Raw genomic sequence first — 25,169 nt, forward strand, 5'->3', positions numbered from 1 at the left:
TACCAGGGTAAGACAAACAATGCCTATCTTTGTCAAAGGGTTTAAAAAACAAATGTGCACCTCCTACGTGCCAATGAGGATTTCCTGACCAAATGTCTATAACATGCCAAGAAACCAAGTAAAATAATAACTTTGACATTTGAAAACGCAACAAACATTGTCTTTATCTTATATTTTTGAAGGTAACAACGTTTGCTTCCTTGACATTACCTTCAAATTTTAATATTTCTAACATTCTAAATCCAACCATCATGAATTTTGGCCTTTCCGCTTTGTGCGATGTACCACTCACCTATAGCACATATAAGCTTCCCCTGCCCCCTTGCCCATCATTGCGAATTGGTAAATGTTGCGATAATATCATTAATCAGGTTAGGTTGCATGGTGATTAATGATTAGGTTGAAATATATGTGTTGGTTTGGTAATTAAGGAATTGCATTTTGATATTTGGAAAAGCTGGGTAACTTTTAGGGAGAAGATCGATATATATATAATTTGTGTATGAAATGTCTTTTTATAAATTAGTCAGGGTTTTATCGCGCGTTTAATCCGTTCTTGCATATAAAATAGATTACATGCACTATTGACAAGCTTCAAACTTAAGGTTACTACTTTTGATTCATTAGTCATATATGCGTGACTAGACAAAATGGATGAATTACAACACGAAACTGTTTAGTAGTGACGCAAATAGTAGGTTAATTAAACAATAAACTGTTTGCAACGCATCTGAATTGCACTTAGCTTTCAAATTCAGGTCAAGTAGAAACCTATTCTTAGTTACCCATGGCTCCTATTTTTAAGGATACCTGCAGGGGGGTGTTACATTGTAAGGCAATTTTGTATTGTATGCATTATTTCCCTACAGTTTTAGGTTGCTATGTTTTCAGTTGAGCCAGGTGTTTACATAAGCCGAAAATGGATATGAGTGAATTTGCATATGCATCCTATAAATTCATACTTAAGAGTGGCATAAAGTGTCATACCTTCATACCTACTCAATGGTATGAAATGAGGACCCCACTTTCATACTTTTTTAACGGCGTACTAAGGTATTTTGGTGGCATACATTCATATTGTTAAAAGGTATATATTGACACAAAAAAACAGTACTTTCAATGTAAATGTGAAATATATTGATATATTACTAATATCTATTCACACCTGAGATCGTTTAGCGACAAATATCCATTAACAGTATAGGATAACACAATAGTTAATGGTTTAGCACGTCCACCAGATACAACATTTTCAGGGGGAGGGGGGGGGGGCATAGGTATGGGAGGGTGATTGACAAAGTATGTCACACCCTTCTGGGAACGACTCCCTGGTCACATCATAAGTTAGTAACGGAGCGCCATCTGTTGTCGAAATGTTAACCATCTATATATAGGTACCACACCATAATTAGAGTAGTGTGCGTCCGCTCGAAAAGTTAACCATCGGAAAAAGAGCTAGAACGACCTAATGTTATGCTTGTTAAAGCATATTGTCAGTTAACATCATTGTTTTTTTGTTGTTGTTTTTTTGAGTTTATGTGCGCGAAAGAGCATAATTTGTAATACAGATGGTGATATAAACCATTTTAGAAAATCTTTGGTTAAATGTTGATATTAATCCAAGCGACCAGATGGAAGCGTGCTAAACTTGCTAAACATGTTAAGGTGCTAAAATTGCTAAACTTGCTCCTCTTCTAGCTCAAAATCAAAACCGGTTATGATATAAAATGGCAAGTGCCATGATAGGCCAATATCCCAGCTATCATGTGGTGGGTAGGATATGCCAGTTGAAAACTTTAACCTATGCTTTGGTAGTCCTTGACGAGTTTAGTGTGTAAGTCAATGGAACAGTTAATTGTGGTGCGACACCCACGCGTTAGCCTATATAAGTTTTCAATCCATTGTCTGCTTTTGTAGTGTAAAGTTCAATGACAAGGGTGTCTTATTTGAATTGTATTGTATTATAATATATTCCTGTTAGTCTATCAGGAACTCTTTAATACTTCATTTTTGTAGTGTTATAAAAGAATCGAAAACGGAAATCCCTCGTTGATATTCCGTGTCACTGTGTGGTTATTAATATACAGGAGTGTGATATTTCTTAGTTCATATACATTGCGTACAGAACATATATATGACAAATTCTTCTATTCTTTCGTCTCTGTAGTGTTACAATAGAACCAAAAACGGAAATCCCTCGTTAATATAACGTGTCACTGTGTGGTTAATACTATACGGGAGTGTGATATTTCTTGTTTCATACAATACGTACAGAACATATCCGCCATATTTCCTATTGGAAGCCATTTGGTGAGCAACATCAACGAGTTAGAGTATATACTGACATCAGAAATATTTTATTTCATGAATCTGTTAACCAATCACTTTTCTATGTAGTCCTTCAATTCTTTGGGAGTTGATGTTCTGTACTAATCTGAGATAAATCGAATGGAAGACAGGGACATCATTGTATATCGGTCCGTACCTCTGAATGTTTGTATAGGCCTACTGGTTTATCATTAGATGTGCGACATGTTGAATCTGTAGGCTCGGTGAAACTAATTTAACACACATTGCGTGCGAACAACCATCCGATTAACCATGGAATCATCGGATCTTGAAACTCCTGAGAGCGAACTGAGTCCAGTTGGATTGATAGGTAAGGTTACATCGGCTTCGGTTCAATATATCATGTACTAATTAAGCGGGTAAGCTATGACATAAAATGCACACTGTAACCATTGCTCGTGGGCAGGAGTGAAGCGCTGAGATGTGTCGAGAAGGATTAGATGGATGTGATTGTAACCGATTAGATATAACAGTGCGTGCATGCTTTCTTAATGCATTTTATCTTGGTATGCGTTTTATATAAACCAATACCAATATACCTTCAATGAGGGCCTATCTTTTAACTGGGCATGAAATGTTGATCATCCGTGATTGGCGACCGTGACGTTATAGCGTGAAAGGGCAAAGGTCGTTATCAACGGATAAAAGGATTTGCCATTATAGGCACGTACACCAGGATAACAAGAGGAAGTTCAAACCATTGCTACCAGAAATACACGAAATCGGGCTTTCATTTTGTATGTTGTATTGCTTAACCTAAAATGCAAAAGGTCAAGTCGTCAATAGAACTTAAATATCAAAGTTGACAAATTTGTGCAAAAAGTGTTTCTCGAACTTCTCTTAAACCGTAGGCCTAAACCCAATCAGATTCTAAGTCATAATGAGTTAGTGTATGTATGGATATGTTTTATCATCATACCTCTATGACATTTGATGTATTAGGGTTAAAGGTCAGAGGTCAATTGCCATCAACAAAAGGTCATAAAACTCAATTTTGGGACGAGATCTGCACTTCCATGAATTACCTACTTGTTTATGATTGTTATATAATTCCTTTTTGTTTGTTTCAGCTTTATTGGATACATTTCAAGATTGTTATTTGTCTGAACACGACCAATCAAAATTATCTGTTCAGCAGTTGGAGAAAGGTAAATAAATTATGTACACTTAAACAACAATAAAAGTATACAGCTGCGCTGTTAAACAAATTAAAATATACGCCAACCTTTCGACCAGCCTAGGTCACCTTTTCAACAACCTTTAAGAGATAATGGTAATTACCAACAAAGTTGAGTTCCTTTGAATATGGGACATGTTGTGTGCAGTTGGACATACTTTATTGGGAAAAGAATTGGTAATTGTTGTCAAATATTTGTCTTTTGTTTATTATTATTTCATACTTTGTGCGTGGTAAAGAGGTTCATTGTATTATTGATGTCGTAATGAATGTATGTATGTATGTATGTATGTATGTATGTATGTATGTATATGTGATCTTCCCGCAAGCAGGAACTCGCGAAAGAAGCCACGGAGGCTTATAGACTCGCAAGCTGACCGAAGCCAATCTCTCGGCACACATCCATTTAACGTCCATGTCGGGAAGTTGTTATTGAACAACACCCTTGCCAGACGACACACCTTGCTGTCGGCGGGGAATCGAACCGGGGATCTCATGACTGGGAGACGCCGGCGTTAACCACTAGGCTATACACTCCGCCTTAATGTTTGGAAGACACTGGCTCTCTCATTCATACCTTCGCGAGCGTATGAACCAGCGCGATAAGCTAAACGCAGTTTGTTCCCTCGTAAATCAGGTAGAATAAAATTCCTAATGCAAAGTTGTACTTTGACCTTCCAGACAATATATTCTCTTAGAAGATCCTACGTGTCGTTATTTACAGATTCAAGAGTGCCTTGTGTAACTGTAGTTCCTATATAACACATTTTCGTTGGGCACACAGTTCACACGTGGTAAGGAATAACCACTACACTGGGTATAAATATCATGGAAAAAAACAACGATACATTAATGATTAATCACAGAAAATTGACCACCTGGAATATTTTTACCAGTGACGTAACGATTTATACAATAAGATTGTAAGCCATCTCCATTACTCAATACGTTTGACCAGAATCGGATCATTTGATGTGACTATAGCAAGTTTAGGTTATTTGACCCTGAGGTTTTTGGGTCAAATTTGACTACAATCAATTCAAATGGACTAGTTTGTATTTAAAATACCCGACAACGGGCGTTAATTTGTTGAACTAAAGATGTCAGATGTCATTTTTGGTTTCGATGATAATCTATGCAGTCATGCAGGCGGATGAGTGTGTATGTGTGTTGCGCCTTGCTTGTTAACGCGATATCTCAAAAGGGAAGCTTAGGACTAATCTCATATTTGGTGAGTAGATGTACTACATTAAGTAGAAGAAGGGTTGTGTTTTAGAGGAGGTCAAAGGTCACTTGGGGTCAAATTGTGAAAAACCTTGTAAACACGATATCTCAAGAACGAAGCTGGACCAATGTCATATTTAATATGCAGTTGTGACACGTCAAATCAGAAGCCTACTGTTTTTAGTGTGGGTCAAAGGTCATTTGGAGTCACCAGAGGTCAAATTGTGGAATCCTTGTTTCATGATGTACCGTATTACCAACCGACCAACCTATGAGATAACATGTGCGTTACGCCTCATAAGAATAGAAGAGGTTGTTAGCAATTGGAAATTAGCTAATGGGCATCCGTAGATAGTATCAGCAAACCAGCGGCCAAAGTAGCATTGTATTAACTGTGTCGCTAGTTGATCGGCACTCCCTACATACATATGAATACAGTTTCATGTACTGCTAATTGTATACGTACAACGGTAATGTAAAATTGGGTTCGTTAACACAAAGCGTGAAGGAAAAATTGTTTTGGCAAACATCTCCTTTATTATTTCTTTATCATTTCCTACATGCCGTCAGTCATACTTCGCAAAATATACAACAATTTAAGGAGTTTTGAGACAAGTTTGCTGTCCTGCTGCTAGAATTTTTGCAAATAGTTTGTCTTTAACACCAGTTGCGAGTGGAAGATAGATGCTCTTTCAACCTTAGGCTGTCAGTGCGTAAAAGATGGCTTGGATTTAGGCAGTGAAATTTATAATAGTGTTATTTTTCGCACACCAATCTGCAGCTAAAAGACAAGATAAATAATCTGGAAAATGTACGATTTTTTGCAGATGTTTTATTTGTATTTGTTTGAGACACTATAGTAGGCCTAGCTGCTTATTTGCGATTCTGCGACATGTTTTACTTAGTTCATCACTCACTTTTGGTGGAAAAAAAGTTTAAATTTCATACTGCACAGAAACGTTATTTTCCAATGTGCAATTACGCAGCACCATGAATCTGCCTAAGTGCCTAACCTTTGTTCATAGAAAGTATGATGTTGTAGATCTGTAATATGGAGATTTGAACAGCAGTCATACTCGTGAGTGAATTTTGCGTTTTGGTGAGTAGATTTATAGTCATAGTCGCCAAATAGCGAGTACTGTTAAAAATATTTCAGTGTCGTGGCCTGAAAACATTTAAAACATGATTTCTCAAAGTAGACACCATGGATACTTTTCATACATGGTATATAGACTTGCCATATTAAATACAAGAATCAAGTTGCTTGTGAGGTCAAATCTCATTTGAGGTCACCAGAGGTCAAACTATGAAAACCCTTTTACAGGATATTTAACGATAGAATCGTAGATACTTCTCATACTTGGTGTGGGTGCATCACATTGAGTACAAGACCCTAATGTTGTTTGGAGGAGGTGTGTATTGCCACGTACAGTAGACTGGTCTGTGTTTACCATGCCATAGTGTAATTGTACATCAAATAGTGGTTCGGGTCATTCATATTGTGACAGCTATTTCTGGTAAGCAAGCGGAAATCTTGAGCAATAAAGTCTTCGAAAGCTCAATACACGTTGCATTCTGGTTATATTAACTACGTGATTCACCTTCAATGATCGAGTATAATGGTACCATCAATCCTGTATTGTAACTCTCGATTGTACTCTCTTGGTTATGAAAGCTGGGACTGTGGTATTGATATAAATTTTGCTGTGATAATGGAGTATACCTACGGTACCGTTTTACGTTGGCTATGGTAGAATAACCTTCCTGTATTGTATTTCTTTATGACAGTTAGTAAACTTGACGACTTGAAACGTGAAAGAAAGAAATCATCCGAGCATTTTCTGAAAGATGTTTGCGTATCCCTTTGGAAGGAATGCTATTTACCAGATGACCCAGACGGTAACTTCGACTTTTTAATTTTGTATATATGCATAATCTTGATGAATCCTACCATATTGTAAGGTGCCGATAAATATATATATATATATATATATATATATATATATATAAATAATATATATATATATATATATAAATAATATATATATATATATATATATAAATATATATATATAGATATATATATATATATATAATTGAAAATCGTAATTAGTTGGAAAATCAAGAACAGTGAAAAAACTTCCAGCCTCCACTGGGATTCGAACCCAGGCCCTCCCGCTCTGTACGCGGACACCATAACCACTAGGATATGGACGCTGATTGTATGTCCAGAGGTTCGAAACCGGTAATGAAGGTCGTAATTCCACTGTAGGCGTTTGTCACCTGTATCGAACAATACTAGTTCTGTTTTTGATGACATATTTTGCCTTACTATAGAGATCAAACAAGATGCAACCAACTAGAAATCATTTGTGATCCCTTAAGCCGGATCTCGAAAGAGATACTTTGAACAGACTTTATGTTAATGAAATGAAGGTAAACGACAAAGGCCAATGAATATATAATTGAAAATCGTAATGAGTTGGAAAATCAAGAACAGTGAAAAAACTTCCAGCCTTCACCGGGATTCGAACCCGAGAGAGGCTCTGTACGCGGACACCCGTCCAATGAACAATATTTGAACAATAGAACAATATTTCGAACGTAAAATGCATGAAAATATCATCATATGGATAGGGCTTTAAAGGGGTTGCTTTTGGTTTCCAAACCCTTGTCAAATACTAAACTAACCTTATCTTGGCGAGTTTCGTGATGCTATATGATTAACTTTCGGAGATCACATCTGAGGACAGTTCACTTTCTATTTAACATTATCTTTTGTGTTACAGCTGAACTGCTTTCCAAACACGCCGCGGACGAAGCTTGGCAACATTTGAAGGTAGGTGTGGTAGCACTTGAACTACTCGGCGAAACTAAATTCACATTTCATTACCTTGACATATCAATCCTCATCTCAAATAATAATATAATAGAAACAATAAGAAATGTTAAACTAAGTCCTTGGTTATACCTAGAATGATATCGACTAGAATCACAAATAACTCGTTTTGTATTCTCATTCAATGAATCAACCATAATTGCTGTCTTCATGCCATATCAACAACGTACTTTAAAACTTTTGTGCGCAATTAAACAGGACCCCGTCACCCTATCAATGACTATCTGTAGTTTTGATGATAACAGTAACACATTTTACGTTTTCATTCAGGTCAACGTACTTTTACACATTCTCCTACCTAGGCTCTCTAGTGGATAAGCAGTTTTATTTTATGATAATAATTTAAGTATAATCACATTGGTGTGATGCAAATATTTCTGCATGTACTGGAATAAACATTGGTAATGTTACTGCAGTGAAATGGTAGCACTATAGTAGACAAAGACTGAATGGTGTACATTTATAATGAAAAATAATAATAATATGTCATAGCTGGTCAAAATGACGAATGTTTCATAACACCACATGGGTTAACAGACATTCCTAGAAGTTGGCATTCGCTCTTCGTGGGTAATTCCTAGTAATAATACGATAAATATAATCTCTTCATCAATCTCGAAATTTAACGTTGATCCCCTTATCAGTCAAGTTTGGTCTGTAGTTTAAATCTGAAGTTCTTTATGATTTGATATGTTAAGCCATTTCGAAGTCTATTCACAACCTTCATTTTCCTTTCTCGATGCACTTCTCTTAGAAACTAGACAAGAAAATGTATACAGAATGCAAGCCACTTCTTCCACGAATTGAAATGAGAGGAGAATTTGGCTCATCTGTGGATTGTCGTGAAGGGGTAAGATCCATTTCTTCTGTTCTGAGACAAAACATCCATTCTACTTCATTTTTGAGGCTATGATTAACACTGAACAAGAACAACGCATTCAATCTCTTTGTTAAGTAGATAGATATTTGTCTCATGTGTTGTATGATTTTGAAATGTATAATTGTTATATCATATGAAAGCATTCCGAATGTAAGAAATCATACGTACAAACAAGTCCGTTAACATATCAAATGAAGAGTTCTTGCAAAGTGGCAAGGGTCATTTCCCCGGTACAACCTCAACATTCTATTTGTTGCTTATACTCTTCATTCCTCCAGGATAAGGGCCGTGTAAAAGCTTGCATCTTTTATGAAACGTTTTGGTTGCCAAGGCAGACGCCTGTTTCATCTCCAATGGAGCTGGAAAAATGCCAGATGAAATCTCATAAGGGTGCACGTTACAACGAAAAAGAACTTTTATTATATATAGATGATTATTACCGTGATTCGAGAGGCGTTCATCGAGTACCACCAGTGCTGTTTCATGTAGACTCATGGAAAGTGAAAGATGAAACCAAGAAGAAAGCCAACTCGCCTGATGCTTCAGGAAGAGAAACGGAGACGGCCTCAGGCACTCATACAAGGCCTCAGTCAGTAGGACTGCCTTTGGAAGACGGAAAACAGCGCAATCAGTCAGAGCCAAACGGGGAGACACCATCTCAAGCAGAGGTCTTAACGGAGTTAAAGTTGGAATCAAATGGTGCCATAGGCAATGATTGCAGTACAAACAATCAGGAAGATGTTGACGACCCTAGAAAACACACTAAGGCAAAGGGAACAATGTCCAAAACAACTTCGGGGAAAGGAAAGGGGAAGGGAAACGATGAACCACAACAAAAAGTCAATTCGAGGGATGAATTTGTCACTCATATTAGTTTAATGAGCGACATTGATGTACAAAATAAGGAGGTTGACGACTTGCATAAACTCACAGACAATCAGAAAGTTGAAATCATGCGCAAACGGAAAGAACTTAAAGCAGTTGATAAGGTTGCTAGTTTTGTTGAAACGTTCGCGGAAGTGGGAAAGTACAACATGTTCATTTTGACTGACTACATATACACGTCGTACCTACAACTGGTCGAACGAAAGAATAAAAAGTTCATTACCAACATACCTGGCGACCATGACATTTTGGTTATTTGGAAAGAAGTGGGGATTCTATTTTTCCAAGTAAAAAGTAACTTAAAAGGTCATGGGCCGAAGACTATTGTCGGAGATATTACGCACGCTCTACAACAATTGCTGTCAGATAAATATGTATTCTGGCAGTCAAATAGAGATCTGTCGTTTATTTCTAAACTTCCAATTTATTGCTTCATTGCTGAACCTTTCTTAGAAGAGGCTCGTCTTGATGATTTCCGTATTTGTCAAAATCACAAGAAATTAATCTTGACAAAATCGGTCTTTGAATCAAATGAGAGCTTCCAGTCTTGGGTACGTAAAAACATTCTTGTCAAGTCAAATGATCTGCCATTTGAGGATGACGAGTATAGGTTACTTGCTGCTCGATACGTTGGTTACGCGTCTCTGCGAACTTTGCCAAATCCAATAAAAACGGCAGGTCAGCAGTTGGACCGCATCTATTTGAATCCGGAGCAGCTTTCAGTGCTCAAAAATAAAAACAAATTTCAAATAATTGCTGGAAATTATGGCACCGGGAAAACCCTCATGTTATCGCTCCTTGCGGAGGATATCCTTACTACCAATGAGCAAGCTCTTGTGCATTGTATAACATGTTCCGACATAAGCAGGGAGGGTTTTTCCAATCCTAATAGCCCATTTCAGTCTCCTAACCAAATGATGAAGCTATTAAACAAAGAAATTAAAGACAAGGGGATACAATCCAAAACATTTGGGCAAGTTTACAAAGATGTTTGCGACAATGTTCAGACTATTCCAAGAAATATTCTCGTTACTACTAAGATATTCTTTGAATCCCTTTCCAAACTGATTGATTCCAACGGCAGTTCGAGAGAGCAACACATTTTGTTAGATGAGGTACCTTTCGTCCTATTTGGGAACGACAAAGAGTCAAGTAAGTACATTGATGAATTCATAGAACATCTAAGTACCAATGCATATTTCTGGATATCGATTGCTTCACATACTTACAAAGTTGACGTACAGAAGGAGGAGGATCCTGTCAAAACGTTGCAAGGAAACTTTCCCACTAATTTTAAATTGTCTTATCTTAAATATGCAATGCGTGTAAGTAAGAGACAGTTTCAGATGATCAGAGAAATAGAAAACTTCACTCAAGATGGACATCACAAGTTTTCAGAATGTGGACACGTAGTTGACGGTCCAATGCCACGCTTGTATGCACTCAGTACTTGCAAGTGCAACCCAAAGGCGTCCGCCGCCCCAAACGGCAAAACATACCTCCCATGTGACTGCAGCAGTAAACGGCTCACTGATGTGTTGAACACCGTTCTTAAATTTATCGGTAAAGATCAAATAGTAGTTCTTATTGAATATGGCGTCGAGGGTCCATTTTATAACAAAATGTGCAACATTGTAGACACTGCTTTGCAAAAACAGAAAACGAATTGGGTCCTCGCTTTTAAATCGGATAGCTGTTCACCTGCAGTCAAAACCTCTGAAAATGAATACGCTATCACTGTAGGGGATGGGCGAACATACCGAGGTTGTGAGAATCGAGTTACCATTGTTATTGATCCATTCTACATGTGTCAATGGTTCAGAACAGAGGGTCATGTGGGTGTCCCTACTATGGTTCTAACCAGATGCCTTAGCCAGTATATACATATCACTTGGCCAAAGGAAGAATGCCTTGATATTTGCAAGCAAGCATTAACAGAGTATGACAATATCATCGCGAAAAGCGGAGGTGCTAAAATATGGCAAGATATAATGACAGAATTTGTCCGACAGGCAAGACAAACGGCAACGGCAACGGATACGAAGGTTATGTTGCTAGATGGACTCGTAGCAAAACGACTCATTATCGATTGCAGAGAAGAAAATAGTTAAAGAGTTACGACGTAACGGAACTGACATACATACGGAGTTTTAAGAGGTAAACAGCAATGTGGGGGGTATAGTCTCGTAGAGTATCCAAATTCTATATGAAGAGAAAAATTGGCACAATATTTTACAATAATCACTCAATGATTAACCTTGTGGAATATAACATAGTGTAGCCGATTGACAGGCTGGATCATTTTATTCCGTTCATTTGTTTTTAAATGTCATATGTTAATATACCCACGTACAGGCAGAATTATATAGAAATACGTTTCTTCTTGCTTTCTATTCCTTTTTTACTTTGTAATTCATTTTATTTGAACATGTTAAGATTAATCAGAATCGTGTAACTCTAGAAATGGCTCTAGCTGGTTCAAATTCACGAACCTCTTAGATTTCTTTGTTCTGAAGTTCCTTTGTTCTGTTTAAGATAGGAAGTACCACACTGAGATGTTTTTATTTCTATATAGTTTTTGTTACTATAAAATAAGCTTGTTCGGCTTATGTTGGGCTGCCACGCGGCTATATAGAGGGGTCAGTGAAAGTAAATTTCACCATTGAAAAGATCATTTGTAAGAAAAAGAAAAAGCACAACAATGTCCAATAGAGGCATGCATATCTCAAAGGCAGCATTAAAATATACTAAGCAGAAAACGCATACCCATATAGTCGATATGTGAGACTCTTTAGGGCTAAGAGATTGTGCACCAGTTTCGCGAAATTATGGTCATAAAATCGATGAACCTGCATGGTTTATTTTAAAACTCAGTATATTGATAGTTTAATTTCGTCATACTGACGGACCTTACCACAGCATAGTCATGTTCGTGTCCAATTTTAGTAGCAGACGCATACAAATGAGATAACCCTCCTGTATAAACCATGGTTTTAATGTAGCTGACGTGCATTGTTGAGCAAAATTGCTCGACATTTCCTGCTATTTTTCTGACAGCTTTTGCACAAAAATACATCCTAATATGGATTTTTAACTATGAGATATTTATAACTTTTAAAACGTTGTGAATTTTAGCGAATAGATGATGACTCTGCAATAGCAGACTGGTGATGTCATTCTGGAAATTGAGCTGAATGTCTGTTTTTATCGTTAAAAGTGCACACTCGTTCATCTTTGAGTTAAGTAAACACTCCCACAAACAGGATGAAGAACATTAACAGCTAAGTAAACATGCCATAAACAACCTATTCTAAGGAAAGAAAGAGACAGATTAATAAAGGAGTAATGCTTTTGTAGAGCATTTGTCATGATCGCGTCATAAACCAAAGCAATATGATCCCCTTCATGCATGGAGTATAAAAGAAGCATTGTAGAATACATTTCCCTTCTGTACATTAGTGTCATATTATTGACACGGTTGTGACAATTTTATACATTACACTATCATGTCACGCTTCAAAGCACTTGTACTAGCAGTATGGTTGGTTATCCTGTTTCTATTAGAATAAGGTAAGGACTTGTTTCATACTGGCAGAACTAGTGCTTCAGATTTATATAACAAAATCATAGAACATCACTATATGCAATCGGAAAAATATCAATTTAATAAGTTAGCAGAACGCATAAACTCAACATTCAAAATTTTTGAAGAAAAAAATTACGTAAGACTGGGATGAAATTACTTGAGGTAAAATTTATGACTTTTTTTTCTACGATAAAGTTCGATTTATGTGTATGGTTCGCACTTGGTATATGTTGGAATATTATTTTCATTGTAATTTCAAAGATTGGTAAAATTGTTTGATTGTATGTTCTATGATTTTTGTATTTGAAAAAAAAATCAAATTGGTAAAAAGAAATGAATCAAAGTTGTATCACTGATTATCAATTCTATCTTTAAGTTTCCAAATTTGTCTATAAATAATCCCATTAAGTGTTCCATGCGTGTTTACACCAACATGTATAATAAAGTCACCGAATGATCATAAATCAGTGGTTTATTTTATTTGTATTATTTGTTTTTATTCAGAATTACAATATATTCAACATGCTCTGTTTGTCGGTAAGAACAAAAAGTCAAGAATGGAGAAATAATCAAACTATTGACAACCATGATAGTCTACATTTAGAATTTATGCTTAACTGATGTCAAGGCTTCCTGTATGTAGAGTTCCAAAATAAAACTCTTGTTCGTAGAAATATTATTGTTCTCTATGCAAAGGTGGGTTTAATATTATAAACAAAATAGACAAACACATTTTCAGCTGAGTTGCCGTGTTACTGTCACCACCAAATTTGAATACTTTATCTTCGCCGTACGAAATGCTATGAGGGTGTGGTTTTGACCTACAGATGCAAAAACATGTTCAGCATTTTTACTCATCAATCAAAATTCAGCCTCCGGAATATACCGATGATGTTTGGAAATTAACGTGCCGTTTGGGATGAATGGAGGGGAAGGCGGTTCACGATTGTATAATTCTTTTCAGTTGATAATATCACCCCTTCTACTACAAAAAATTCTCACCCCAGCCCAACCGGCCTCAGACTGGCTTAAATAGACAAATATGAGGGCGGTTAACTCATGGTCGTATAAGGTATTTTGATTTATAAAGGATACAATATGTGAATTAAAGATATAATGACAAATATCATCAAATATATGTTTTATTTTTCCTGCATATACATCAGACGTTTCTATGCACTGAATACCTCCATGATCTTGTACTGCAGTGTAAAAGCACAAAGTTGTTTCCAAAGGAATAAATCTACATATATCAAACATGATGATTCTTCAGAATTTTGAGGAAAAAAGACAATATTACACTTTAATTAAAATATGTACAGATTTAGATACCCGCGGTAACACTCACAGGCCCTCAAAATGTCCTTGCAGACATTCTTCACGCGAAAACATTCCCACTGAAATGAGTAATCGTGTAGTTATCATCGCTAGCCTTGATTCCGCACGCATGAGTGAATGTCGTTACCCTAGCCAGGCGAGGGGAATTAGGGAGGGGTGGGAGTTGCGGGAGGGGGAGCAACGGGAGGCAACAATATCGGGTACCGTGTCCAAATATTACATTAGGAAAACAAAGATGGCTAAAATGTTACCCGACCTGGCTTTGTACGCCCCTAGTTGTTACTGTCGCAAGACTTGTATCTGTAAAGTTAAACTATTGTGACTGGAAGATGGGTAATAACTACCCAAAATAGAAGACGCAAATATGTTAACCCCATGAAAAAAATGGCCGACGTTAAAGTTGTTAATGTCACGTTTTCTCTCCGCCCGACAGCAATGACCGTCAAATGGCTAACGTCGACACAAATGTCAAAAAAAAAAAAAAAAAAATTAAGCATTGCAATAAGAATTAACCCCAAAATGAGACAGTTAGACCATATTACAGTAATGTTTGCTGAAGAAAACCTATGATGCTTCATATTGGTTAGTGTACTTTGTTTCACACTTCATCCATGTGATCATTCAAAACATCAATGTTATAAGATGTCTATACAATGTCAGATATCGGAAATCATAAAGATACACACAATAAATAGAAACGCAATGATTATAAACTTGCAATTGTTTTAATTATATGTAAAATGAATTAATATCTAAGTAAATAATATATAAAAAAGGAATGTTGATGCTGTTGAGGATTATTTCCTCTGAATTTCAAATTATAATTTCTGAATTCGGACATAATGTCTATAAATTTAATGAAATAGGCCTACACCCAAGCCCTGTTGAAATATAGTTTATCCAATAAAATAAAAATGAGGAACGAGAAGATAAATGGAACTTGGCAAAAGTAACGTTTTCACGGTAGTATATATCGAACAGAGTATATAACCATTGGTACTGTAACATGCAATACAAAAACTGCAAATTGTAATGGCTTGTAAGTTACATCAAGTCAGTTATGATAAAATGTTGAGTATACTACTTGTTAAGTCGTCTCATAAATAACGAGACTATATGTTATTCCACCCCTCCAATCTCCACCTTTCAGAAAGGAAAACAATTGGCACATTTGGATCAGAAATTCGATATCAACAAAATAACAATATTGATGAGCTAAACAAAAAATCCGGATAAGATATATTTAAAGGTTATTGACTTCAATATCAAAATTTCGAAAGAGAGAAGTTAATGATTGAACTATTGTGTATTTATTGATCTTTATTAATTGATCAATTGATCTTTATTAATTTAATATATATATATATGTTGTTATGAATTTTCCAACTCCCTACAATAATAATTTTAGTTTTTAATATATATATATATATATTAATTGATAAAGACACCAGAAAAGACACCAGAAAAATTCCACCTCACGACCGGTTTCGTCCTTTTGGGACTCATCAAGCGAAGGTAGAAATCGAACCCCGAATCTTGTGTCACAGACCGAAGTCCTTACAGTGATTCTACTGGTGTGTGAATGCGTATAAACTGGCTTTGTATAACTGTATATGGATAGTTACATAGATAGATACTAATTATTGTTAGGCATCTGTGGTAAGCTTTGCTGGATCATAATTTGGGTTGGCTATTCCTGGATCTGTAGATAAGGTATTAGTAGAGGTAAGCGATGGGTCGTTGTCATGGTTCTTGTATATGAAGTTGATATTTGGTTCTTTACTACGCGAACGTAAAAACAATATTACCACCGCAGCCACCACGACCACTGCCAAGCCAGCTAGAATTAAACCGACTATCAGACCGGCGGCGTTGCCTTTCTCTCCATTGGTTACCGGCTCACCTGCCGCAAAAACACAAAAGAAGAATATGATGAAGTTTAAAAAAATCGCTTCAATTAATAAATTTCCATTTCATCAACAATTTAGTCATGAGTGGTATAGAGATGTTAAGTTCTACATTAATTATCTGAATACAGTATTACTTGTAGAACGTCTTTGCTGTCATTTATGCACCAACTAATCGTTACAATTACCGTGGTAAGAAATTTACGTGCATCACTGTTTTCCTATTATTTTTATATTAATTTGGAAGTGGCTTGCTTAAATAACGATAGACTGAAACGGTTTTGGTGAGGCAAATTATCCCTTTGTTTCGAATAGAACAATAGCCGGCCGGATGTATATAGCTTCAATAGAATGCAACATGACATGATTGTGCATTAATGGTTGCATAGAGTTCATATCGAAACGCAAAACCAGCTGGTTTTACAAAAAACAATTTCGCAATTTTACCAACCTGGAAGTATTTTTCCATGTAAGTGAGGTTGCCCCCATACACCCCTTGAAGTTTAAAAGCCTTTGCATTAATTCATTTGTGTTTATTTTCAGTATTCTCTTGCCGATTCACTGTTTTGTCAGTATTAATCACAGAGAGGAATAGAGAATATTTCCCCTTTTACGTTTGTCATTACTTGGAATACAACTTGGCGCGTTAAAGCTAATGCAATATAAATTGCTATAGCATGTTAGTATCAGATTGATAACGTTCTTTCAAGACCTCGCAGAAAACTGTTTCTCGAAGCTAAATAAGTTCAATTACTAGTCATTGTTATCACCACATTTTTAAAATAATACTTATACAGAAAATATGTTATTTATTTATTTACTTTGTCTTCTTCGCCTACGCCTACAACACTATTTTTCATATAATAGACACAACGCCCAATTTAATTTGTAATTTCGAAAGCGAGTCACAAATTGTTTTTTCATTATCCTAAATTAACTAGTAGGCCTAATGAACGGTTAATCACACATTTTGTGGACGAGCAGGGCACTTCATATGGACGTAGTGTTCATTACTAGTTATTTATTATCAGTTTAAATCCGAAACATACCATAACTGGCGGTAAAAAATGTTATATTAATTTACTCATGACACAAAACAAACTGCAATTTTACCAGACAAAGATATTGCCATATACAGCTCTGCCCAGAGTGGATCCAGCACTTCCTATGGACGTAGTGTTCATTACTAGTTATTTATTATCAGTTTAAAGCCGAAACATACCATAACTGGCGGTAAAAAATGTTATATTAATTTACTCATGACACAAAACAAACTGCAATTTTACCAGACAAACATATTGCCATATACAGCTCTGCCCAGAGTGGATCCAATAAGGAGTAACATCAGTGGCCCGGTGTCAATTACAGAGGACCAAGAAAATATGACAGAGCATAATATATCATTTCTCATATTAACAATACACTTAAGGTCATATGAAAACTTCAACAGACGGTCCCTGTGATATATTTGTCCCTCTGCACAACTTGGATCTTCAAGCCTCTGCTTGCACAATTTTGCGAATAAAAATGATCCATTTCTTCTGCCGTCTGTTGATTCCTTACTAACTTGTATTTAGTTAGCCATTTATTAAAAACTATATCAATAAATCAGAATATGTCTGTCTAAAATCAACTATAATATCTCCTTTGTATGTATCAGACCCGAGAAATTACTTTAAAAAAGAAAGAAGCTTACCCGGTTGATTGTCACAAGAACCAACGAGAACCATAACATTGTCAACAGCCACAGTGCCAGTTGTCGTAGTAGCAATGAAATTAATCTGAAATATTATAATAATAATAAATAAAGTTTCGTTAATGAAATAACGGTCTTTTGAACATAAGCGAGCCTTCTATACACTCGGCTGATGAAAGCAACATTTATTATTCAATCTTAAAGTGGATCTCCTTTCGAGCATCAAATAGTCGGAAGGTGTGTTCCTATTTAAATTTGGATATTAGTTTGGTTCATCACAAGTATTCTGACTAAATCACGAGTTATACAGACATTATTGGATAATACTCTGTCTGTTAACTAACATATCTATGTTTTGTTTTTTTAAATTAGAGAAATTTAATTTCACAGTTTTATTTTTCGTCTCATGATTCCTGGTACATGCGACGTTTCTGACGTTATTAGAGTTATACAATGTTAGATTTCTCTCGACATGGTAATGCAATTAATCTAAGATTTGATGTGTTGTGGTATATTATTATTTTCTTCTTTTCAACTGAATTTGAATGTCATGGATTATTCTTCTATAGGTCATCAGACTTGCCCCAAAAGTTGTATGTATGTATTTTAGATCCTCCTGCAAGCAGGAACTCGCGAAGAAGCCTCATTGGCTTATCAAAGCCGCAAGCTGACCGAAGTCAGTCTCTTAGAGTCATATTTAACGTCCATGATTATGAATTGTCAATTGTCAACAACTCTGTAATATCTTGGAGTGACTCGAACTGGAACATGATAAATACAACTGCTGCGGTTCTCACATTCTAAATCATTCTCAGATGTAGAGTCGAATTCAATATGACATCTAAATACCTCATGGAGGCAAAATACTTTGAGGATAGCTGGAAAAGTGACTGGAAGTTGAAATCTTAACATCAGTGACCATTTTCAGTCAATCTAGCATATTTGGGGTTATTACTGATGACCCTGACGTGGTTAACTAAACTTAAAACTGTAACTTTAAATTCAATCCTAAAGGTCTATCTTTAGTATACAAAAATATTTTTATAATTAACAGTTAATATCTCACCTTCCCTGCACCCTCGACTGATGTCTCACTTGTGACCTGGTAGGACGTCCAATCCGTCTCTCCTTCCAAGGTGATGAGTTCCACATGGGCTCCAGAGATAGCCCTGTTAATCTGTAGTGTCGAAGACGCTCCTATGATTGCGTAATCGAACATGACGCAACTTACTTGCTTTAGCCGGTAAGCGTTAGTTGTTACAGATGCGACCTTTGTAGAAGTAGATTCCGAAGCGCTGAATATGTATGAGCCAGTACCTGGTACAAAAATAAAACGAGTTTCGAGAGAAAGTGAAGACATCCAAACCCGTTCTGTTGAGTGGCGAGGTTCGATCAAGCCATACTCGAGCAATGACACACGATTCTCATGGCATTATCAGTTCACAAATTGGTCAGTAATCGTTAATCCTGAGTAAAACCTGATGTGTGTTATAATTTCTTAACATGTGACACATTTATGAACAGTTGCTACTGAGAAGGATTATCATGTCATATCTCTATACTTATATGTCGAAAGAGAAAATATGAGACTACCCTCCCCTACAAAGCACAAAGAAACAACCAAGTAGGCCTATAAATTCTTACCGCCATTTATTGGACCATCACCGCTGTATACTTCAAACCAGGCCCACCGAGAGTTTCTACCAGTGTTTACGGAATCATAGTAACACTGGTCAAAGCCAAATTCGAAGTCGCAAGAAATTTCGTCGTCAAAGCCACCGCATGGCTCACGTACAGTCAAGATGTCATCAATAGCTATATCGCCATAGAAAGACTGACCCAATTTCCCCTCGAAACTTATCTAATAAGAATAGGAAAGTAAACAATTCCTCTATAATTACTTGGCACCGTCTCTCTCGCATCCCACCCCCACCCCTCAACACGATAAACAGAGAACAGGAACACATTGAACGTCTAAGGTTCTTATATGAAAGTTTCAACCAATCAAAAAGCGTTATGGGTTGACATGTGACAATGTTCACCAATAAAATAGGTAGAACCTGACAAGTGTCAATTTAATTGGTCGTAATTACGCCGATTAAATATAACATGCACAACACCAATGTACCGGTGACATTGATAACAAGTATTGAGGACGGGCAGCAAGCAATCATTCTGGAGGATAACGATAGGCAAACCATTCTTAGTCCGTGATATTTGAACCAGATGTGTCAATTTAGTTCACATTTTGTTCATATTTTTATTGGAATTCGAGCATGTGAGGGGGAGGGGGTGGGGAGGAGGGACCGATATGCGCCTCTCAAGTTCCCATATAGGCTAAAGAACCAAACCTTAAATAAAATAAAATTGGTTTAGTATACAGAATAGACAACTTTTCCCACATAAATAGAATAACTAATATGTTTTATTACTCTTTTATAGAATGTTTTTAATCGTTGGAAACATTTAGCCGGATGTCATGTTGTGAGTTATACTCGTTAGGCAATAGGTTAAAACTGTCAAAAGCTACTTTAAAGATTACTATACGTGGCTGTGATGTCCGCACATATTTTCTTTGTTCTAACCTGCATGCCGCCACGGAAAGGGGGAATATCAATCAGCATTGGTACCCAGCCAGATTCCTGTTGTCCACTTAGCCGGGCTATTTCCTTAGTGTTTTCATTGTCAATCGTTGTGAGGACCCTCAGCCAGCCGGTATCTTTGCCGCTCATATGGTAATAGAACTGAAGGCACATGTGATCAAACCCAGTTAAAAGTCGAGGGGACGTTAAGACTGCATTATCACTGGGACGGTGTGGCAAAGAGGCTTCAATGAACATATAGTGTCCTATAGAGGGAGATAGAGTAGAAAACATAATGTATACATGCCGTTAGTCATGGGATGAGGTGGCGGAATTGCACTCTCTTACTCAGTTTTCAAGGGACAGCATTTTAACTGGCTAGAAAATGATCTCGTCTGCTAAGGTGGACCATAACACTGCGTCAATTGTCAAAACAAAATGATATGGTCACAAACATACTTGATAATATATTTGAATCTAAGTATCTGTAAGTATACAAAAACGGACCCCTTTCCTCGTGACGGTATTTCAATAAAAGAAAATAGAAACAAAAGAACATTAACTAACAAATGTTAGAGATTTACCTAACGCACCATCACATAGAAAATCCTGCGAACGGGCCTGCTATGAATGATACATCTGTGACACATGGGAGAGGGATGGAAAAGGGATATAAGAGGGTGTGAGGGGGAGAGGAAGCTGAGGAGGTTAAAGAGGGAATGGGAGGCGACGGCAAGGGAAGGGAAGACTTGGAAAATTATGCATGCCAGAAGCGATAGGAAAGAAAATGACTTGTTTTATTATTTCCTTATCATGATGATAAATCATTCCTTAATTCAAGTATCATAACGAAATGTCAGCACAACACTCAAAACGAACTTGAAATGACCAAATTCAAATCTTGCCTTCAGCTGTTCCAAGCGTGTGGTCATTATCTGGACCGGTTTCGTCAGTCGGTGTAGAACCAGACCCAATGGACCAGTCTATTGTATCAATAACTTCAAGCCCTCCTTGGGTGTATCCACAGAAACTATCTTGTGAATCCTCAAAGTCACAGTTAATGTTCTCAGCGCCGTCTGAACCATCCGGATCTGGCAACAACAAAAACAACAAGCAAACTGTGTTTTAAAAACAGTTGTAATGCGAAATCATTGTGTATTCGTTTCCTTGAAAGTATTATTACCGTCGATACCGAAGAAAAAAAACAATGTCAGTGTGCAACAACTGTTTACCTCTCCCACTTAAAATAGCAAACCAAAATGAGAAACAAACATAAACAACGACAACCTTAAACAATTATGTTACTTTACAATGTGTGTTTTATTCTCCTACAGTTATTATAACATAACTGCAATTGAGGAAGTGAGCAACGAGTATATCAGAGCAACATTACTTCCATCCTTGTCAAGCTATGAAGTTCCTGTCGTCACGACAACGAATAGCCAATAGAATAAACGATATCAATGATAATTAATATATTTCATTTGTCGGGATTTACGGGTATCAGTGTAGACCGATGCTGAAGTTGGGAGACCCCACTTTTTGTCCCAATGACTTTACAAAAAACCATTTTTGATAACCCTGGCATGTTTTTGAGATGTATTTTATGTAGCCACCGCCCATCCTGATATTCGTGAGAACACTTAGCAATATACCTAACTATATAATACCACAAATAATAATAAAAATATATAAACATTTATAAAAAGTAAGTTTGGGTTATCCCAATGGGGCCTTTCAGACTGAAGTGCTAGACTTACCAACTGGGCAGGCTTGATTCTGAAGTGTAATGTCATCAATAGCGATATCGCAGTAGTATTCGTAGAACGCGTAACTAGCTTCAAATACGACCTGTGTCAGAACAATAAAAATAAACACAGTGAATGGATATTTGCTATCGGAGATGTAGTGGACGATTTGGTGATGAAGATAAAACTTGTTTCTTATAGATATGTATACATGACGTAACAATTTGACTATTCAGCGTAATGGCATGTTTAAAACCATCGTTCAGTAGTTAAGTATTTTTCCGTTTTAGACGTGATACCAAAATGTATTTCACCTGAATGGGTTCTGCTGAGGGCGGCAACTCTAACCAACCTTCCATCCATTCGTCCGCCGGAGTTACACCGAAAATGGACCAATCGGGATCAAAGTTTAACCTATGACCCCATTGTGTTATATAAACGTTCAAAAAATCCTGAGTGCGTTCATTCGTGCTGTATTTGTAGTAGAAAAATCGGAGACAACGGGCCATGGATGATCCCTGAAGCAGTGGTGAAATGATTCTGGTTCGATCATCAAACCGTAGGTATTGATTACTGCAATCCATAAGTGCATAGTATCCTATAGCAACGAGAAGTAAAAAAAGATACGGTTTATTCTATTTTTGTCTGGCTGATAAAAATGGTGGCGCTAGACCACCAGAAATAAGGGAGGCAAATTGATAAGCAAGTATTTTTTTTTTTTTTTTTTTTGAAGTAAGATTTTCCTGATAAGTAATTCTACTTGGCCTTATTATATTTCTCTTATTGTGCAGTGATTTTCCTTGAATCGGGGTGTGAATTTAGTTTTTGATTTTCCAAGCCCGCCCTCTCCCGATGCACTTTCTCGAATTTTCGAAGTGCTGATACATTTCCTGATAAATCATTTATATCTCTTTTACGGAACATATTCGGCTAAAAGGTGCATCCTGGGATTTCGCAGTGTCCTACCGCCGCTCCTTATTTCAGTACCATATCCTGGGCCCAGGGTCAATTAGGGGGCCCAAACAAGTGGGGATAAATGTAGGGACGAATGAAGTGGCCAGGGAACGTAACTGCACCAACGGCCGACCTGGCTTACGGAACCACTGTCGGGCTGCACCCGAGTCTTCGGGGACGAACTTTTACAAAGTTATTGTGATCATATTACCGTCGGCTGTTCCAAACGTATGATCGAAATTTGGTCCGGATCCACTGGCTTTTGTTGGTCCTTGGTGACGTGTCCAGTCAAATAAATCATCAGTAGCTTGTGCGTAGTCACAGAAGTCATTCTCAAAATCACAACTAATATCGTTCACCGTTACAGGCCGAGTGGTTGGTGGAGGGGCATCGGTAACAACTAAACAATGAAATTCATTTTTGGGGTTGATTAAATTAATACACATATTGAAGATAACTGTAAAATGTAATATTAAAAAGAAATAAACTGTTCCTGTGTTTTCCCCTGCTAAATCCAACATAAACGACGTGCATATCAAAATCAAATATATCAATGAACCAAATCTGTTATTGACCGGCAATGGGAAAAACCTTATCCATTCCATTGAACTTTTTGAGGTAGCCATGTAAGATTTGTTTATTACTCACAATCAGGACACGCAGAAGAAGCATATAAAGTCACTTCATCAATGGCGATGTCATCTCTCTCCTTGACACCATTTCGACCCTCGAAAACAATCTAAAATGATAATAATAATTATAACAATGATACTAATAATACTAATAATTAACATGATGCATTTTAAAACAGGTATAGAAAATTAGTATATTATTCATTTGTATTTATTCCAAAAATAATTCATTCTGTAATCGTGGATGGTCGCGTATTCTCGAAATCAAACCTTTGTACCACCCGGAAGGTGAATGTTAGGCAAAGAAGAGGAAAGATTCGAAAACTTAAATGACATTGACAGAGGCAAAGCTTACCTGATTGCCCACAACTATGCACTTTCATTTCCTGCACACATGTATTTCACAAGGGGGTGGGGGGGGGAGTGAGGGGGATATCGAGACTGGAAGACAGCTGCGTCTTTAGATTAACCTATTTATTTTGAAACTCAGGGAACCCTGAAGTCGAATTAGTTGATCCTTATTCCCACTTTTAAAAGATATGTACACTATAATATATACACTCATATACAATACATTACTGTGTGTATTTCCCCCTCCCTTGCAACCTTCCGCGCACATAGGAATACAAGTATGAATATACAGCTATACAACCGAAACGAGAGGAGTCCTGCAGTGGGAGGTGGGAAGGTGGGGTTAGAGTTCGTGCTAGGGTCGCAATTAATTTAAAGCATCATTATGCATTAGATCTTGGCGGTCTATAAAGCATTTGGTTTTATACTCCTTTGAATTATATAATGGATTTTGTAGTTCGCTTGTTTTCTGCGAATGGGCAAAACATTTTGGCCAAAAGTTGCATCGTTACGGTTGTGGCGTTATTGACTACACAAAGATACCAAAAAGAAGTACAACAGAGTTAGGGATCGGCATGTTCGTATACAAAACGGTATGCATGAGGCAAGAATAAAACAAACGAAAACTCCAAAAACTTTACAAAAGTGGGAATAGAACGGAAGTCGGTATTTTGATAATATTGTTAAGTCGCAGTAGACAACTGTTACACACTTGCAGGGGATGTTTTAGAGTAGATCTTATCCTGTTCATTAGCTGTTATAATTAAGAGTCTACCAGAGGAGAGGAAGAGGAAGCAACGATTAAAGACCAGTTTCAGTGTTGAAAGAGGACGATGCGCAGCGCATGCGTATACGAACAACAAAGTCAGTGCATGGAGTCTATACTTTGGTTGAGTGTCATTCTGCCCTGTTTATGCATGTCTTACAGTATAGTATACCGCGGTATATCTCGATTTATCTG

General features: G+C 36.9%; 2 protein-coding genes across 3 annotated transcripts in view; one reads left to right on the forward strand and one right to left on the reverse strand.

The window, feature by feature from the left end:
* The window catches only part of LOC139978314 (uncharacterized), a 22,140-nt gene extending 7,415 nt beyond the window's left edge, over positions 1-14,725 (forward strand). Inside the window, exons 2-7 of one of the 2 annotated variants that reach the window (XM_071988388.1) lie at positions 2,168-2,659; positions 3,420-3,497; positions 6,539-6,649; positions 7,540-7,589; positions 8,404-8,499; positions 8,808-14,725. In XM_071988388.1, the coding sequence (XP_071844489.1) occupies positions 2,602-2,659; positions 3,420-3,497; positions 6,539-6,649; positions 7,540-7,589; positions 8,404-8,499; positions 8,808-11,525 (3,111 nt within the window). In that variant the 5' untranslated portion in view covers positions 2,168-2,601 and the 3' untranslated portion in view covers positions 11,526-14,725. Of the gene's footprint in view, positions 1-1,786; positions 2,660-3,419; positions 3,498-6,538; positions 6,650-7,539; positions 7,590-8,403; positions 8,500-8,807 lie in introns of those variants that run through there. The other variant, XM_071988387.1, reaches the window with a different exon arrangement.
* A 319-nt stretch (positions 14,726-15,044) lies between these two features.
* LOC139978313 (MAM and LDL-receptor class A domain-containing protein 1-like) overlaps positions 15,045-25,169 on the reverse strand; it is a 29,170-nt gene continuing 19,045 nt past the window's right edge. The window contains exons 10-19 of the mRNA XM_071988386.1: positions 23,874-23,964; positions 23,437-23,625; positions 22,586-22,869; positions 22,284-22,374; positions 21,429-21,614; positions 20,527-20,789; positions 19,586-19,802; positions 19,008-19,258; positions 17,942-18,026; positions 15,045-16,241 (exon numbers count right to left, since the gene is read on the reverse strand). Coding sequence (XP_071844487.1) covers positions 15,985-16,241; positions 17,942-18,026; positions 19,008-19,258; positions 19,586-19,802; positions 20,527-20,789; positions 21,429-21,614; positions 22,284-22,374; positions 22,586-22,869; positions 23,437-23,625; positions 23,874-23,964 — 1,914 coding nt within the window. The 3' untranslated portion in view covers positions 15,045-15,984. The remainder of the gene's footprint in view (positions 16,242-17,941; positions 18,027-19,007; positions 19,259-19,585; positions 19,803-20,526; positions 20,790-21,428; positions 21,615-22,283; positions 22,375-22,585; positions 22,870-23,436; positions 23,626-23,873; positions 23,965-25,169) is intronic.

The sequence above is a fragment of the Apostichopus japonicus genome, chromosome 13 (assembly GCF_037975245.1).
Source record: "Apostichopus japonicus isolate 1M-3 chromosome 13, ASM3797524v1, whole genome shotgun sequence".
Taxonomy (NCBI): Eukaryota; Metazoa; Echinodermata; class Holothuroidea; order Aspidochirotida; family Stichopodidae; genus Apostichopus; species Apostichopus japonicus.